This window comes from Aquarana catesbeiana, linkage group LG03 (assembly GCF_042186555.1).
Source record: "Aquarana catesbeiana isolate 2022-GZ linkage group LG03, ASM4218655v1, whole genome shotgun sequence".
NCBI lineage: Eukaryota > Metazoa > Chordata > Amphibia > Anura > Ranidae > Aquarana > Aquarana catesbeiana.
The window spans coordinates 238171873-238189995 of record NC_133326.1 but is presented as its reverse complement, the minus strand read 5'-3'; the positions used below and the strand labels follow the sequence as shown (position 1 = coordinate 238189995).

The following is an 18123-nucleotide window of genomic DNA, read 5'->3' as shown; positions in this document are numbered from 1 at the left end:
CATTCCTGTCCGGCCAGGCTGCGTGCTCGGATAAGGGTCTGGTATGGATTGGGGGCGACCCCCCACGCCGTCTTTTCGGCGTAGGGGGTTCCCCTCAAGGTCCATACCAGACCCAAGGGCCTGGTATGCCTCTGGAGGGGGAACCCATGCCGGTTTTTTATTTAAAATTTGGCGCGGAGTTCCCCCCTAAAGATTCATACCAAACACAGTGCCGGCATTGGCGGGGATCCAAGTCGGATCCCCGTTCATTGAAAGTCGGACACATGCCGGCTTCATGTCGCAGGGCAAAGTCGGATCCAAAGTAGGACGGCTGTCGTGTCGCACCAGTGTGAACCCAGCCTCAACCACCTTTTTATTGTGACCTATAAACTGTACAACTCCATTGAAAAACAAACTGAAATCTTTTAGGTGGAGGGAAGTAAAAATAAAAAAATAAAATAATATGGTTGCATAAGTGTGCACTCCGTTAAATGAATACTTTGTTGAAGCACCTTTTCAATTTTATTACAGCACTCAGTCTTTTTCGGTATAAATCTATCAGTATGGCACATTTTGATTTGGCAAGATTTGCCCACTCTTCTTTGCAGAATCACTCCAAATCTGTCAGATTGCGAGGGCATCTCCTGTGCACAGCCTCTTCAGATCACACAGAATCCCACAGATTTTCAATCGGATTCAGGTCTGGGCTCTGGCTGGGCCATTCCAAAACTTTAATCCTTGGAGGTATGCTTTGGGTCGTTGTCTTGCTGAAAGATGAAGTTCCTCTTCATGTTCAGCTTTCTAGCAGAAGCCTGAAGGTTTTGTGCAAATATTGAATGGTATTTGGAACTGTTCATAATTCCCTCTTGACTAAACCCCCTGTTCCAGCTGAAGAAAAACATTCCCAAAGTAGAATGCTGCCACCACTATGCTTCACTGTGGGTATGGTGTTCTTTTGGTGATGTGCAGTGTTGTTTTATCCCCATACATATCTTTTGGAATTATGGCCAAAAAGTTCAACCTTGGTTTCATCAGACCATAACACATTTTTCTACATGCTTTTGGGAGACTTCAGATGTATTTTTTGCAAAATTTAGCCAGGCTTGGATGTTTTTTTTCATAACAAAAGGCTTCTGTCTTGCTGCTCTACCCCATAGCCCAGACATATGAAGAATACGGGAGATTGTTGTCACATGTACCACACAGTCAGTACTTGCCAGATATTCCTGCAGCTCCTTTAATGTTGCTGTAGGCCTCTTGGCAACCTCCCAGACCAGTTTTCTTCTTGTCTTTTCATCAATTTTGGAGGGATTTCCAGTTTTTGGTAATGTCACTGTTGTGTGATATTTTCTCCACTTGATGAGATGACTATCTTCTCTGTGTACCATCGTATATCTAATACCTTGGAAATTCTTTTGTTCCCTTCTCCTGACTGATACCTTTTAAAAATAGGTCCCTCTGATGCTTTGGAAGCTTTGCGGACCATGGCTTTTGCTGTAGGATGTGGCTAAGAAAATGTCAGGAAAGACCTACTAGAACAGCTGAACTTTTATTTGGGGTTAATCTGAGGCACTTTAAATGATGGCAGGTGTGTACTGACTCCTCTTTAACATGAGTTTGAATGTGATTGCTTAATTCTGAACACAGCTACATTACCGGTTATAAGAGGGTGTGCACACTTAGGCTGGCCATACATTATACGATTTTCTTGTACAACTTTCTTTTACATTTACCAAAACCATATAATAGGAGGTCAAACATGAACACTTTCAATTTGTATGCAATCAGGCAGGCCCTTGCACTACATAGTTAAAGGTAAATCAAAAGAACATTGAATAAGAAAATTGTATGGTGAGCTTTATGCAACCACATTATTTTAGTTTTCTTATTTTTACTCCCATCCCGCCCCCCCCTAAAATATTTCAGTTTGTTTTTCAATTGCGTTGTTTAGAGTTCACATTTAAAGGTGGAAAAATGTTCTGAAATGACTTATGTTTGTCTTATTTTTTTACATCACAGAAACCTGACATTTTAACAGGGGTGTGTAGACTTTTTGTATCCATTGTTAATAAGGTCCCACAGTTAACAGTGCATGTCAGAGCACAAACCAAGCCATGAAGTCCAAGGAATTGTCTGTAGACCTCTGAGACAGGATTGTATTGAGGCACAGATCTGGGGAAGAAAAATATCTGCAGCATTGAAAGTCCCAATGAGCACAGTGCCTTTATCCATAAATTGAAGAAGTTTGGAACCACTAGGACTCTTCCTAGAGTGGGCTGCCCAGCCATACTGAGCGATGGGTGGAGAAGGGCCTTAGTCAGGGAGGTGACCACTCTGGGCACAGCGATGGTCACTCTGACAGAGCTCCAGCGTTTCTTTGGTGAAGTGCTGCAGAGATGGTTGTTCTTCTGGAAGATTCACCTCTCTCCAATCAGGCCTGTGTGGTAGAGTGGAGATGGAAACCACTTCTTAGTAAAAGGCACATGACAGCCTGCCTAGAGTTTTCCAAAAGGCACCCGAAGGACTCTCAGACCATGAGAAACAAAATTCTCTGGTCTGATGAAACAAAGATTGAACTCTTTGGTCAGAATGGCATGCGTCATGTCTGGAGGAAACCAGGCATCGCTCATCACCTGGCCAATAACATTTCTACAGTGAAGCATGGTGGTGGCAGCATCATGCTGCGTGGATGTTTTTAAGTGGCAGGAACTGGGAGACTAGTCAGGATCGAGGGAAAGATGAATGCAGTAATGTACAGAGGCATCCTTGATAAAAACCTGCTCCAGAGTGCTCTGGACCTCAGACTGTAGCGAAGGTTCAACAGGACAACGACCTTAAGCACACAGCCAAGATAACAGAGGAGTGACTATGGAACAACTCTGAATGTCCTTGAGTGGCCCAGCCCAGAGCCCAGACTTGGACCCAATTGAACATCTCTGGAGAGATCTTAAACACTTGTAGCATCATACTCAGACTTGAGGCTGTAATTTGTGCCAAAGGTGCGTCAACAAAGTATTGAGCAAAGGCTGTAAATACATATGTACATGTAATTTTTAATTTTTTTTTTTTTTTTTATTTTAAATACATTTTTAAAGATTTCAAACAAACTTTTCACGTTGTCATTCTGGAATATTGTTTGTAGAATTTCTAGGAAAATAATGAATTTATCCATTTTGAAATAAGGCTGTAACATAACAAAATGTGGATTGTATGAATACTTTGCGGATACACTGTATCACTGCAAAAAGTCTTCAGTGATTCATCATCACCCTCATCCTCATCATCCTCATCCTCTACAGTGCTTCACTGAAAATGTGCTCTCACCTTAACCCTTCCAGCTGGCCAGGTCCGCATGCCGTACAGACCTTTTTTCTCCTTCTGCTATAATCTCACTTCAGTGACCATGAATTTACAGCATAATTGTTCAGCAGACGCTGCTGAAAAAACGAATGGCTCAGATCGATGGCAATCAGTGCCCCCCCCCCCCACTTAATGTCCAGGTGCTGCATGCCCTGCAGATGCTAACAGGCTTTCCCATCTCCTCCTCCCGCTGGCTTTCCGTGCGGGGTAGCCACAGAGCAATCATTAAAAAAAAAAAAAAAAATACCCCCCTTTAGTGCTCCTAGACCTCTCTGATGTCCGGCGCCCCCTCCATGCATCCGGTAGCTGGCGCTTCTCTCCTTCCCTACCGCATTATGCATTGCTACTTAACAAGGCATGTCTTAACCAAAGGTTATACAGCAGGAGTTGAGAGAACTCCCATCTACTGTCTACCTGTATTATTGCTACATTGCCTGTATTTCTGAAATAAGTGATGATTTAAATAGATTCATTTTAATTGATTGCCACATAGTTGCTTTGAAAACATAATATTTAGTACTATTCTTTTATATTTCAACTGCGGCTTTGAAGTGAATGTTAATACCTAAAATCCCTGAGCCATGTGTTAGCAAAATGCAACAGATGTTAAGCAGATGTGGTTAAACTGCCACATGCAACATGCTTGCACCCAAGAGAAAACGAGTTCAACATTACAGTGTGTGTGTGTGCACATATACTGTATACAGTATTGTACAAAAGTAAATGAAGAGAAATCCAAATTAAATCAATATTTGGTGTGACCACCCTTTGCCTGCAAAATGGCATCAATTTTTCTAGGTACACTTGCACAGTTTTTTAACTGGAACTCGGTAGATAGGTTGATCCAAACATCTTGGAGAACCAACCCCAGATCTTGGATCCTTTTTGTCTCCTCGTTTAATCCCAGACAGACTTGATGTTGAAATCGGGGCTCTATGGGATCCAAGTCTTCACTTGCAGGACTCCTTCTTTACGCTGAAGATGGTTTGAATTTACATTATATCTAATTCAAAAACTTGCGCTGGAGAGTTAACTCAAATAGTGAAATGTGAATAAATTAAAAATGAATAGGAAGACCGCAGCTGCTGCACAAAGGTGCTACAAACTTGAAGCAATGAAAAATATATAAAACAGCGCTAGCAGCCTATATCAAGCAATATACATCCTAATAAACAGTGCCTAATGTATCAATGTTAAGAGAAAACAAAAACATAAAATCTATAAGTGCTTCAGTGAAAAGTGCAATGGTGCTCCAAAACTTTTGAGTCAGTGAAGCGGCTCCCCTTTGGTGTCCCCACTCACCAAAATAATCGGATCCTCAGCTTTGCAGCCTGGGATTAAAAAGGCATTGATCAAATGATCTGGGGATATGCTGAATGGTTCCTCAGTAAAATCTTGCAGGGAGACGTTTTAAGACAGGAAGGCTATACCACACTCCATAGATCGGGAAACGGAGAGAGAACTCATAGTAAAATAACGTTTAACATTTAATGCGCAACCTACAGGATATTTGCCAAAAACGGGCATCAGTAAATAAAATCATCCGAATTTGCCGCTGAATGGCGTGCGTTCCACGGAGATGGAAAGTTCTGTCAATGGTTAACACGAACTGGAAGTACGTTGATGCGTTTCACCCCTCCTCCAGGGCATCATCAAGGACATCACTTCTGGTTCCATTACAATCTATGTATTCCTTAGGGAAGATAGAACCTCGCTTTATGCAGTAAAAAATTACCAATTACGATCTGTGTATGGAAGACAGACACTCACTTCCTCCTTTTACATAATTTCCTGTTGCTAAGTGTAAAACTTTAATAACAAACACTTTAAAAGAACAATTTATCTGTTTAGCTATATAAAAGCAACTAATGCGATAGACATATGCAAAAGATTTCCAGTATATAAAGAACAATGAATAAAAATTAATTGAAAAAGAGAAAAACATAAATAAAAATAAATAAAATTAAAATAAAATAGAAATAAATACATTTTAAATAGCATTAAAAATGGGGGGGGGAATCTCACAAATCATATTACCAATTGGACAAAAAACAATTGAGCTCTAATTCAATGTTAAGGCCATGGGGACTCAAAGTCCGGAGCCTATGGATCCATTGGGTCTCATTCTGTGAGATAGCTCTCTTGAGATTGGAACCTCTACAATGTTCCTCCACCCTATCTATCCCACAGAATGTGAGGCCCCTTGGATCTCCATTGTGGAACAATCTGAAATGTTTAGACAGGCCATGGTGTTTATAGCCCTTTTTGATTCTGTTGACCTGCTCCCTAAGCCTTACCACTCATTTTCTCGTGGTTCTGCCCACGTATTATAGCCCACAGGGACAAGACAAGAGGTGGGTAACGTGTGGTCCCACAAGTGATACATTTTTTGATTTCAAAAAGATCTACCCTCAGAAAAGGAGCTGAAGTGGGTAGTTTTCCTTTTTCTTTTTTTGGGTGGGTTTTACACATCACACATCTAGCACAACTAAAAAAAAAAAAAAAAAAAGTTTGATCCAAGAATGTAAATAACTTCTTGGGAGGATTAATAACCTTGTGTGCTAATTTGAGCCTGAGTGTTGGAGGTTTCCTATAAATAAACCTGGGCTGTGCAGGCAAGACTTTTTAAGCTCTCCGTCTTTCAATAACAGAGGCCAGCATTCCCTAAATATTTTTTTCAAAAAACAAAAGGAGAGGAGCGCCGCTAAGTAGGTTGATTTATTAACAATTGACAAAAGTATCCACTTACATGTAAATACGGTATGTGCAGCAAGAGGGTACATTCCGAAGTGGGAAGGTAAGAGGACAATCATCGATTCCCAGGGACGCCCCAAGCCTATGCCGCAATCTGACAGGAAGCCAGGACGGAACACAGTCTGTCTGCGCAGAGGAGCGGAGCAGCAACCCAGGAAGCGGCTGGTGATGTATAGTGGTGGGGAAGAACACAACGCGTTTCCGAGCTTGTGCAAGGTCCGTACGGCACATGCACGCTCCTTTTTCAAGTGTAAGGTAGGGGAGAAGCAAGGAGCTATTTATAGCAGGCATCTGCTGGCTGAGACACACTCACAGCTGATGGATTAACCAGCGGTGGGTGTAACCTAGACCATAATGTTTAATCAGGAAACTCTAAGTATATAAAAGAAATATGTATGTGACATACAAAAATTGTATTAAAAACTATATGTATGTGTATATATGTTCTCTAAAAATACGTGTTATACTAAAAATTCAGATAATTCTATGAAGGAAACCCTAAAAAGGCTACCAAAAACAAAAATTAAAATTATTTAAAATTAGTGCCTAAAAACATAATTGTTACCATAAATACACTATTATGATAGTAGGTTGATTTATTAACAATTGACAAATAAAATTTAATTTTCTAACAGCTCTAAACCTCTTTACAAATCTTTTTTTCGTCTACTCGGACGAATATTCATTTTGTCCAAATCTTGCTTAACCAAAGACTTAAATATTCCCACAAAGTGGTTATTGGTGATTTTAGGATTGAAAATAGAATTTTTTTTTTTTTAAGGAAGTATGCTGATACTCCTCACTAGCTTGATCCACTAATGAACTACTATTCGCATAAAACTGTTTAATGTTAATTTTTCTTTGTAAATTTTTGGAAATCAGTAAAAACATCAAATGTGTTTAAATTCCTGTACTAACGCATATTTAAGACCTAATTCTAAAACTTTGAGCTCATCTTCTGAAAAGATAGCCTCGCTCAAAGGTATTTTGCCTTTTACCCCCCCCGCATCCTCTTGCCCTTCTCTCCTTTCCCCATCCGGATGCGTTTGGGGTGCCATGGGATACCATAGTCTCCATTCCTCCTCTCTCCTGTCTGGTGGATTGTAATCCTTCCCACGTCCCCCTCTTCCCCCCAAGGGTGGTCCCCCAGAACCCCTTCTCTGAAAATCCCCTTGATAATTATTAGGATACCATCTTCGACCCCTATTGGGGGGAGGGCAGTAACTGGAATGGTTGGGAGTCCAAGAAGGACCACCATAACCTCCCTCTGATCATAACCTCTTTGATTATAAAACCCTCTATTAGGGGGATGATCATATCTCAAGGGTTCAAATCTGTTATAAGTTGGAGCTCCATATTGGGGGGGGGGGGGGGTGGTCCCTGGTTTGGAACTTTGCCCACCATGGTACTCTCCCCTCTTAGTCTCTCTGAGATCCATCATATTTGCGAATGGGGGTTTTGGGATTATCTGGAATGGATTCCCTTTCCTCAGTTGAAGCTCTAGGAACAGTATTTTGATCTTCATTGGTTTCCTGCCATCTATAAACTTTATTAGATGTATAATCGTAATCAATGTCTTTTTATCTAATTTATCTACAAAGTCCTGGAGTTGTTTCAATGTATCTTTATGCTCACCTGATGCTATTGAGGGACCTAATTTGGATTTAATTGCATTAAAACCATGGCCTGTCCAATCATTTCAGATTGTTCCACAATAGAGATCCAGGGGGCATCACTTTCTGTGGGATAGATAAGGTGGAGGAACATTGGAGAGGTTCCAATCTCAAGAGAGCTAGCTCACAGAATGAGACCCAATGGATCCATAGGCTCCGGACTTTGAGTCCCCATGGCCTTAACATTGAATTAGATCTCAATTGTTTTTTGTACAATTGGTAATATCATTTGAGAGATTTTATTTTTATTGTTATTTAAATTTTTTTTATTTAAATTTTTTTTAATATATTTTATTTTCTTCTTCTTTTTTTTTTTTTTTTTTCAATTAATGCTTATTCCTTTGTTCTTTATATATTGGAAATCTTTTGCATATGTCTATCGCATTAGTTGCTTTCATTGTTGTCATATAGCTAAACAGATAAATTGTTCTTTTAAAGTGTTTGTTATTAAAGTTTTACACTTGGCAACAGGAAATTATGTAAAAGGAGAAAGTGTCTGTCTTCCATACACAGATCGTAATTGGTCTTTTTTTTTTTTTTTTTTTTACTGCATAGAGGGAGGCTCTATCTTCCCTAGGGTATAAATAGATTGTAATGGAACCAGAAGTAATGTCCTTGATGACGCCCTGGAGGAGGGGCCAAACGCATCCACGTCCTTCCGATTCGTGTTAACCATTGATGCAAATTCCCGTCTCCGTGAAACGTGCCCCATTCAGCGGCGAACTCGGATGATTTTTTTACCGATGGCTGTTTTTGGCAAAAATCCTGTAATTGCGCATTGAATGCGCTTGATAATTGATGCCAAACGTGATTTCACTATGAGTTCTCTCTCTGTTTCCCCATCTATGGGGTGTGGTATATCCTTCCTGTCTTAAAACGTCTCCCTGCAAGATTTTACTGAGGAACCATCCAGCATATCCCCAGATCATTTGATTGATGCCTTTTTGATCCCAGACTGTGAAGCTGAGGATCCAATTATTTTGGTGAGTAGGGACACCAAAGGGAGAGCCGCTTCACCCGCTAAAAAGTTTTGGAGCACCATTGCACTTTTCACTGAAGCACCCGAACACTTATAGATTTTATGTTTTTGTTTTCTCTTAACATTGATACATTAGGCACTATTTATTAGAATTTTATATTGCTTGATATAGGCTGCTAGCACTGTTTTATATATTTTTCATCTATTTACATTGGCTGTATGTTTGGGATCATTTATTATTGTACCGCTCTCCATCCCTTCAGCAAGCAAACTGTCTCCCGCTACAGCCAAATATTTTACATTTTGACTCATTAGTCCAGAGCACCTACTGCCATTTTACTGCACCCCAGTTCCTTTGTTTTTGTACAAAATTGAGTGGTTTAGCTTGTTTCCATGTCTGAGGTGTGGCTTTTTGGCCTCAATTCTTCCATGAAGACCGCTTCTTGTCAGACTTCTCTGGACAGTAAATTGATGTACCTGGGTCCCATGGGTTTCCGCCAGTTCTGTGCTAATGGCACTGCTGGACATCTTCTGTTGTCAAGGGAAGGTAAGCATAAGGTGTCTTTCATCTGATGCATTTTCTTGGCCAACCAATGAGCCTGCAGTCCTTAACAAGACCCGTTTCTTTATGCTGCTTCAAAAGAGCTTGAACAGCACATCTTGAAACCCCAGCCTACTTTGAAATCTTTGTCTGGGAGAGACATTGCTGATGCGGTATTACCTACCTTGTGTCTTGTTGCTGTGCTCGGTCTTGCCATGGTGTAGGTGATCTGTGATCTGAATCCACAACCTCACCTTAGTAGTAGAGTTTGGCTGCTCCTCACCCAGTTTTAGGCCTCTTACATAGCTGTTTCAGTTAATGACTGTGTTTCAACCCACATATGAAATTGTTGATCCTTAACACATGCTTGGTATAATCAGTAATCGTACACCTAATTCTACAAAATCCCTGACTTTGTGCAAGTGTACTGTACAAAATGTGCAAGTGTAAGAATTGATGCTGGTTTGAAGCCAAGGGGTAGTTCCCACTGACCTTTTTAAACCATATCTGTTATTCTACCTTCTTCTTTTGTATAATAATAAAAAAAAAATATTTATTATAAATAATTATTATATATTATATTATATTATATTATATATTTATTATAGAAATATTTTTCTGTTATACGTTGGGTTTTCCCTGAACAATATTTCTTGGTGTGGGACTTTTGGCATTGCAGTTAAACAAATGTCCCCTAACTGCTTCTATCCTCTAACCCAGGGATAGAGGCAACCTTTGGAAACTAGATATCGCCTTTAAAAAAAAAAAAAAAACTACCTAAATAGTAAGGAAAACTTACTAATAATAAAACAAATGTCATTGTAAAATATAAATTTGGCCTACCTTAAAAGTGGACTTGTCAGTCAATAGAGCAGTTTACTGTGTCAGTAAGGCGCTGGATGGTTTGTGGACAGTGCCAGTACTATTTTTATTTTGTATTTTATTTTTTTAGGAGCCCTGTTTTGGGGAGCTTTGGTGAAATATCGGGGGTCTAAACAGATCCCCTGATGTCTCACATTTGAGACTGAGAAAGGGACAGAGGACAGAGATTCCCCAGTCCCTTTCTCTGCAGCCTCAGCTGCACTGGACAGTGAACGAATGGGAAGTGCTCTGTGGTGAGCAGGTTCCTGTTCATTCACAAACTGAAGTATAGTAAATACAGCCAGTGATTGGTACCTTCACTCCATTGTGTTCATTCAGAAAAGGAAGGGGCTGGTAAGTGACACATTTACCGGCCCCTACCCCGCTCTCCATTTTGAAAGCAAGGGGGTAAGGGAGGGTCACAGTGGAGGAGGGGGTGGTGGGATTTACAGTGTGTAAAACGAGGATATATTATTTATCAGAGATCGCAGCCTGGGGTGTCATCTCTGTATATCGGGGCGACCTGTAGAACACCCCCCCCCCCCCAATTTATATTATAGACTAAAGGCTGATGAGCTCATGTATATAGACTAGTGATGTGCTCTGATGACAATGATTGTGCAGGAATAGGAGGGCAATATGGATGTCTCCAGGTTCTGGGGTTGGCAACCAAGGGAGGTGATCTACCCATCACCTGCTCACAATAAAAAGGTTGTCGACCGCTGCTGTAAGGGCATGCAGCAGCTGTACAAACACAACCACGGGTCCTAATTTAACAGGTGTATGTAAGTGGCACTAAATGCACACTGTTTTTGTTTGGGGCCATACACCTGCACCACACGCCTGTAAGATGAGTATCTGTGGCCGTGTTCGTGCAGCTGCTGCATCCCCGTAAAGTAACATAGGCTGCCTGCACACAGCTCCAGTCGGCTGAGCTTTAGCAGGAATGTTGTAGTATTTGTATCCACTAATAATGATTTTAGTGTATTTTTATCGAAAAAATTTGGTTGATATTTTCGGGTGTGGGTTTTTTTTTTTTCCATTTCATACCTTTTATTATCGTCTGCCATAATACATTTATGTTTGTATAATTTAACAGAGAATCATTTTGGAACAGCAGCAGAGTGAGAGATCCGATAAAAGTTTTCAGAGGCTGTGCATGTTTTGTGATGAGGAGTTTAAAGTAAACAGGTTTGTTTTTATTTATTCCTTTTGTTATGATGTTTTTGCATTCCTAACTAATATAAGTGTGTTTACTTCAGGATCTGGAAATTCATAAACGTCATTGTATCATTGCATCCAAAATTTGGAAAGGCTACGCCATTTTAAAGAACCTGTACCACCACCAAAAATAAAAGCAGGAGGAACAAAATAGCAGAAGGCATCAATGCTTAGAATTTGACTTTACTGGACCTTTAACAAGACTGTACTATTACCATGGCTCCTAAACATTGCTGGCAGTAACTTTACTGCACTCTAAGGCCCTATTCCCATGGATGCCAAGGGACAGTAAAAACATGCATTTAAACCTCTGTTTTACCACTCCCGTCAGCCCAACTAAAGGAAAACCTGTAGCCTTACACTTTCCACAGCAAAAAAAAAAAAAATATTGGGGCCATCTGCACACATTTGCATTCAGAGTTGTTTTGTTTTATGTTTTTTGTTGTTATTTTTTTTAATAATAAGCACTGTTTTTATGAGAAATATATAATGATTTATGTTCTCCGCCTAAAGAATAGGTTTTCACTATCAACACATTTTAATACGTAAAACTGCGTTAGAGCTAGCAGGCTCAAACTAAATAAAACTGAAAAAACAAAATAGTGAAAATTCTTTACAATCAATTACTTTGTTTACCCCTTGAGACTTCAGCATATAGAATCTTTTGAAAATGACTTTAGGCTAAATTCACAAAGCTTTAAGCAAAGATAATGGTCTTCTCAGCTATTTTACTGTAATTTGAGTTCTCTGAAAGTTTAGAAGGTGTGTTGCTGACTTTCCTGCTGCAAGCAAAATTTGTCTAGATTTTTGGACAGCATGGGAAAAGCGGGAATACCAGGGAATGACCTTATTAGAATAACCGTGTGCTTTAATCATCAGTTTAATAAAGTATACATTAATCCATAATACTGCCCATGAAACGTGTATATACCATATACCGTAAACAAGTTGGCAAATAATGTGATATCAAAATTAAAAACAAAATTAAAAAACAAATGTTGATGAAATTAAAATGTATATGGCATATAGTGTAATGTCCAAACACTAAAAATAACCAAACACCCATGAACAAATTAATTAAAGTAAAATACAAAAATATTGGAAAAGTCCATCAAAATATGAATTATATGAAATCTTCCATGACGTGAAAAATCTTGTGTACAATCCACCACCAGTAATAAAGATTTGCCGCTTACCAGAACCCCATGATCCCCCACTATAGAGGATCAGAGGAAGCCTGTACAGCGAAAGCCCTCCGGAGCTTAGCACAAAGACCCAGACTCTATGTATTGCACTCACATATGGATAGCAGAAATAAGCGCCTGTGGTGTCTGGTGCTCCGGCCGGTGAACAGACAGAACCCCGTCCTACTGAGACATCAACGACAATGCGAGGTGACGCAAGCACATCGCTCCGCCTTACGCTTTTCGTAATAGGTTACGTCGTCCAGGGGCACGAGGACGACGTAACCTATTACGAAACGCGTAGGGCGAGCGATGTGCTTGCGTCACCTCGCATTGTCGTTGATGTCTCAGGACGAGTTTTGTCTGTGTGTTCACCGGCCGGAGCACCAGACACCACAGGCGCTTATTTCTGCTATCCATATGTGAGTGCAATACATGTTTTCTTTTATCTTTAATAAATCGAAGGTTTTACACTATTGGAGCTTCTCTTATCTTTACATGCCACACTCGTTATCTGTGAGCTGGGGAGATATGATGGGATCTGAGGCTTAATAGCTCCATTTGGTATCTTTGGATGTTTCATTACCACCAACAAATCCAGTGTCTGGGTCTATGTGCTAAGCTCCGGAGGGTTTTCTCTGTACAGGCTTCCCCTGATCCTCTGTAGTGTGGGATCATGGGGTTCTGGTAAGTGGCAAATCTTTATCATTGGTGGATTGTACACAAGATTTTTCACGTCATGGAAGATTTCATATAATTCATATTTTGATGGACCTTTCCAATATTTTTGTAATTTATTTTAATTCATTTGTTCACGGGTGTTTGGTTATTTTTAGTATTTGGACACTATATGCCATATAAATTTTTAATTTCATCGACATTTATTGTTTTTTATTTTTGTTTTTTAATTTTGATATCACATCATTATTTGCAACTTGTTTATGGTATATGCACGTTTCATGGGCAGTATTATGGATTAATGTATACATTATTAAGTTAATGCCTTAGTGCGACTCTATTATTTTTTCTATATTTACACTGTTTTTGTTGTGCAGAAGAATCGCTGCTTTTATATTTTTTTTATTTTTTATTTTTTTTAATTTTTTTTTGATATCACATCATTATTTGCCAACTTGTTTATGGTATATGCACGTTTCATGGGCAATATTATGGATTAATGTATACATTATTAAGTTAATGCCTTAGCGCGACTCTATTATTTTTCTATATTTACACTGTTTTTGTTGTGCAGAAGAATCGCTGCTTTTATTATCTAAGATCCATTCACCATTAGTTTTATTTGTGTTTAGGTACACTATTTTGATTCACCTTAGTGCAGTTTTTTTCCCCTTTTCTTTTAATCATCAGTTGTATGATTTTTTAATAGAATTGCAGTATATTTTTTTTGTACTGTACCAAAGGGTGTTTTCCTGCAGTTAGGGCCAGTTCACACCACATGCAGTCCAGTGCGTTTTTTTTTCTGCATCAAAAACGCACAGAAAGTGGATTATATGGTTTGCAATGGCATAGTTCACAGCGGTGCTTGCAGTTCTAGTTCGTTACAGTTCCAGAAAAAAAAGTAGAACAATTTGCATTTTTCCTGCACTGGACTGTACTGGAACGCTGTGAAAAGCATCAAAAATGCACTGTAACGCACCAAATCGCAGTGGAACACACTTGTTCTTGGGGTTAAGAAAAAAAAAACGGGGAAAAAATGCACTGGACTGTATTAAAAATGCACTAGAATGCATCAAAAATGCACATGCAGAAAAGCATTTGGAACATATCTAGACTGAGTTTCTGTGGTGTGAACTGGCCCTTAAAGAAAAGCTATCATAAGATAACTATGGGAGCTACCAATATTGGTCTCCTTTTTTGCTAGTTGCCTGGCTGTATCTTAATTTAATACTATAAGTCAAAGACCTAAAACATGCATGATGTAAATGAGTGTTAGAGAATTGTCAGTATCCCTTTTATCTCTGTTATTTTGAGGTTGGTTATTAGGAAGGCACTGAAGCCAACACATCAGCCTGACAGGGGAACAAACATTCTTGGAGGAAAGGAAGCCATGTCATATCCCATATTTCCCATATTTTCTGGTATTCCCGCTTTACCATGCTGTACAAAAATCTAGACAAATTGTGCTTGCAGCAGGAAAGTCAGCAACACACCAATTAGCACAGCAACTAGCCAGACTTGTATAGAGACCGTCATGGTGCACGTGACGACATTCAAAATATATTCTGTTAGCATTAACACCAGCATCCACCTTTAGACATTTACTCTTTGATACAAGTATAAGCACAGTAAACAGTGAAGTGTTAAAGTCAATCTGTTGGGACAGAAATGTGGGATATGACATGGCTTCCTTTCCTCCAAGAATGTTTGTTCCCCTGTCATGCTGATGTGTTGGCTTCAGTGTCTTCCTAATAACCAACCTCAAAAGAGCAGATTGACTTTAACACTTCACAGTTTACTGTGCTTATTATACTTGTATCAAAGAGTAAATGTCTAAGGTGGATGCTGGTGTTAATGCTAAAAGAATATATTTTGAATGTCGTCATGTGCACCATGACGGTCTCTGTACAAGTCTGGCTAGTTGCTCACTCATTACTTCAAAGTGGAACTAAAGGCACACATACTGACCTTTGTTCCAACAGTGTAATGCTTGTGGAGTCTCTCGCCATCACTGTCTTCTTCTCTCAGTTCGTTTAGGTGCAGGTCTTTAGCCATTTTGATTGGCTGGCACAGGATGATATGCACAGCTCAGTGTACATTCTGCAAAGGATTGTGAAGGGGGTTGTAAATGTACTTGATTGCAGAAGAAGCATTGGTGTTGATTTACTAAAGACAAATAGACTGTGCAGTTGCATTCATTTTCCTCAGAGCTTAGTGAATGAGTGTGGTGAAGCTCTACGAATTTCCATCATCCAATCATGTGCAAGCAAGAATGCTGTTTAGTTTTTAACCTATGCACTTGATTGGGTATTTTTACAAAGTGAAGCTTCACCACATTCACTAAGCTAAGTAAATTAACCCCACTTCATGTCTCTTCTGCAATAAAGACCCTGCCTGTTGACAATTTTTTAACACTAGTTCTTAAAGGAGTTGTAAAGTCAGAAGGTTTTTTTATCTTAATGCATTCTATGCATTAGGATTGAAAGTCTTCTGTGCGCAGCAACTACCCCAGCATCCCCCTAATACTTACCTGAGCCCGATCTCTGCCCAGCGATGTCCACAAGTGTCTCGGTCGTCTGAGACTCTCCCTCCTGATTGGCTGGGAATAAGACACAGCAGCGGCACCATTGGCTCCCGCTGCTGTCAATCAAAGTCAGTCAGCCAATCAGGAAAGAGAGGGAATGGACTCAGAGTTGTGACTCTGCTCAGGTGCCCCCATAGCAAGCTACTTGCTGTGGGGGCAGTCGACAGGAGGGAAAGGCCAGGAACACAGAAGAGGGACCCGAGAAGAGGAGTTTCTGCGCTGCTCTGTGCAAATCCACTGCACAGAAGAGGTAAGTATAACACATATTTGTAAAGTCTCGTGTTTTTTTCAATAAAAATAACAATCACTTTAAACATTAATAAATTGGACTTTTTGCAAAATTCTGCCACCTGCTTTTTGTGGCATCCAGCTCCAATTCAGTCTATGAAAAAATAATTGGGAGTATAATTTAATATATAATTGAAAATCAATTAAAGCTCCATGCATTTAGTTTTGAAAAGTGGGAAATGTCAGCCAGCGTCTGAATTCCTATCCCAGTCTATATTTACTAGTATAAATGCATGTCTTTTCCCTATGCTTGGACTGCTTGACAAAGGGGGTGGAGCCCCAGAAACATGTAGCGGCCCACCCTATGCTAACATCGCTGCTCAGTTTTGACAGCTGTCATCCTCTCTCTCTGGCCATGCACACTGCTGCTCTGCCCACCAGTTTTGTGACTGGGACCAGTGTTGACAGCGTCTCCACCTGCTGCATGTCATGCTCAGTCCTTCTAGCTGGTTTCCATCTGATGTTTGATGTTTTGCCTTTGGCTTTTGCCTGCTGTCAATCAAGAACCTGATATGAAAGTGTGTTATTTTAATAAAATGGTCTGACTAACTCCAGATCCCTGTCTTAGTTTTCTCATTTGGAAAATGTGGAAATGTCTGTAGCCTTTTTTTTTTTTTTTTTTTTTTTAATATAGTATGTTGTGTAATTACAATACAGGTTCCAATAACGACACACCGGACATGAGGTCAGGTTTTGCAATAATATTGAATTGTAACAAGTGTAATGGACTTCAAGGTGGTGACTAATACAGAATAACCATCTGGCCTGGTAAATTGCGCAGGCACAGTGACTAACAACATTATTAACAATGTGGGCAGTCTTAGTCAGGGTATTGCAGTTGTTGAATGTTGTACTCCATGTTTGGAAGTCCTGCTGCAGAACATTAACGTGAGAATGAATGATTTCACACAATGCATTGTTTCTTTCTCGAACATTACGGGACACAGAGCCACAGTAATTACTGATGGGTTATATAGGTATCACTGGTGATTGGACACTGGCACACCCTATCAGGAAGTTCAACCCCCTATATAATCCCTCCCCCTTGCAGGGATACCTCAGTTTTTACGCCAGTGTCTTAGGTGATGGACGTGTAAAGATGTCCTGTGCTGAGCTCCAAAGGGAATATCCTAAGATCCTATACTGGGGCAAGCCAGGCGAACCGGATCCATTCAAAGTGTCTTTTCATGGCCGAATTGAATGGTACCCGGGCCTCGTGTCCGAAGAAACAAGGTTTTATCCGTAATGCTTCTCTTTTTAGAGAGCTGGACCCCGCAGATCAGAAAATGGCTTTAAACTTCCTAATTTCTGGCGAGGTGCTTTACGGTCCCAGAACTGTTGGATCCCCCTACTGATGGGGGCCCCAGTCTCTGACGGTTTTTTCAAACGGAGCCCACCGTGAGAGGTGAAGATTGGGTCTGTGTAAACAGCACCCTGCGGCTGGATAAGGTAAGAGGAGATTCCACAGAATTTTTGAGTTCTAGTGGCTTTTCTCCTTTAAGGTAAATGCATGCTATGCCTATTGTGACCACTGGGGGCTGCCAAGAGCACAAACCTACACATGCTGAATGTCTGTCTCAGGTGTTGTAATCGCTGTGTATGTCCCAGCGTATCAAGCAGGCTGCAAGCAGGTAAGGTGGATGGGGGGATTTCTCATGTTTGAATGTTCCCCCCCAGGCTAGAGAGGGGCCACAGGGGTCTAGAAAGTGGTTATACCACCCGGGCTCTGTGGCCTAATGGCCACCATCTCTGAAGATAGCCGTTAAGGCAAATCTTGTTACCAGTCTCCCTCCTTCCCCCCCCCCCATCCCCAGCCTTTTCTCCAGAGCATGAAAGGAGAGTCGGCAGTGCGGGAAGCGCTCGTTTTTTTCAAAACTCGAGGGGGGGGGGGCGGTAGAGGAGGGGGCGGGATGTCAGCACAGAGTGTTTAGACTCCCACTCAGGCCAGCTGCAGGCTATTAAAGGCACTCTGTACAGGTGCACTCAGCCTTCTGAGAGACACAGAGCTGACGGTCGCATGT

At 40.5% G+C, this 18123-nt stretch overlaps 1 protein-coding gene across 2 annotated transcripts in view; it reads left to right on the top strand.

The window, feature by feature from the left end:
* Window positions 1–18123, top strand: part of ZNF277 (zinc finger protein 277) — a 137802-nt gene that overhangs the window by 79185 nt on the left and 40494 nt on the right. For both annotated transcript variants that reach the window (XM_073619892.1, XM_073619891.1), the window contains one exon: window positions 11247–11338. In XM_073619892.1, the coding sequence (XP_073475993.1) occupies window positions 11247–11338 (92 nt within the window). The remainder of the gene's footprint in view (window positions 1–11246; window positions 11339–18123) is intronic.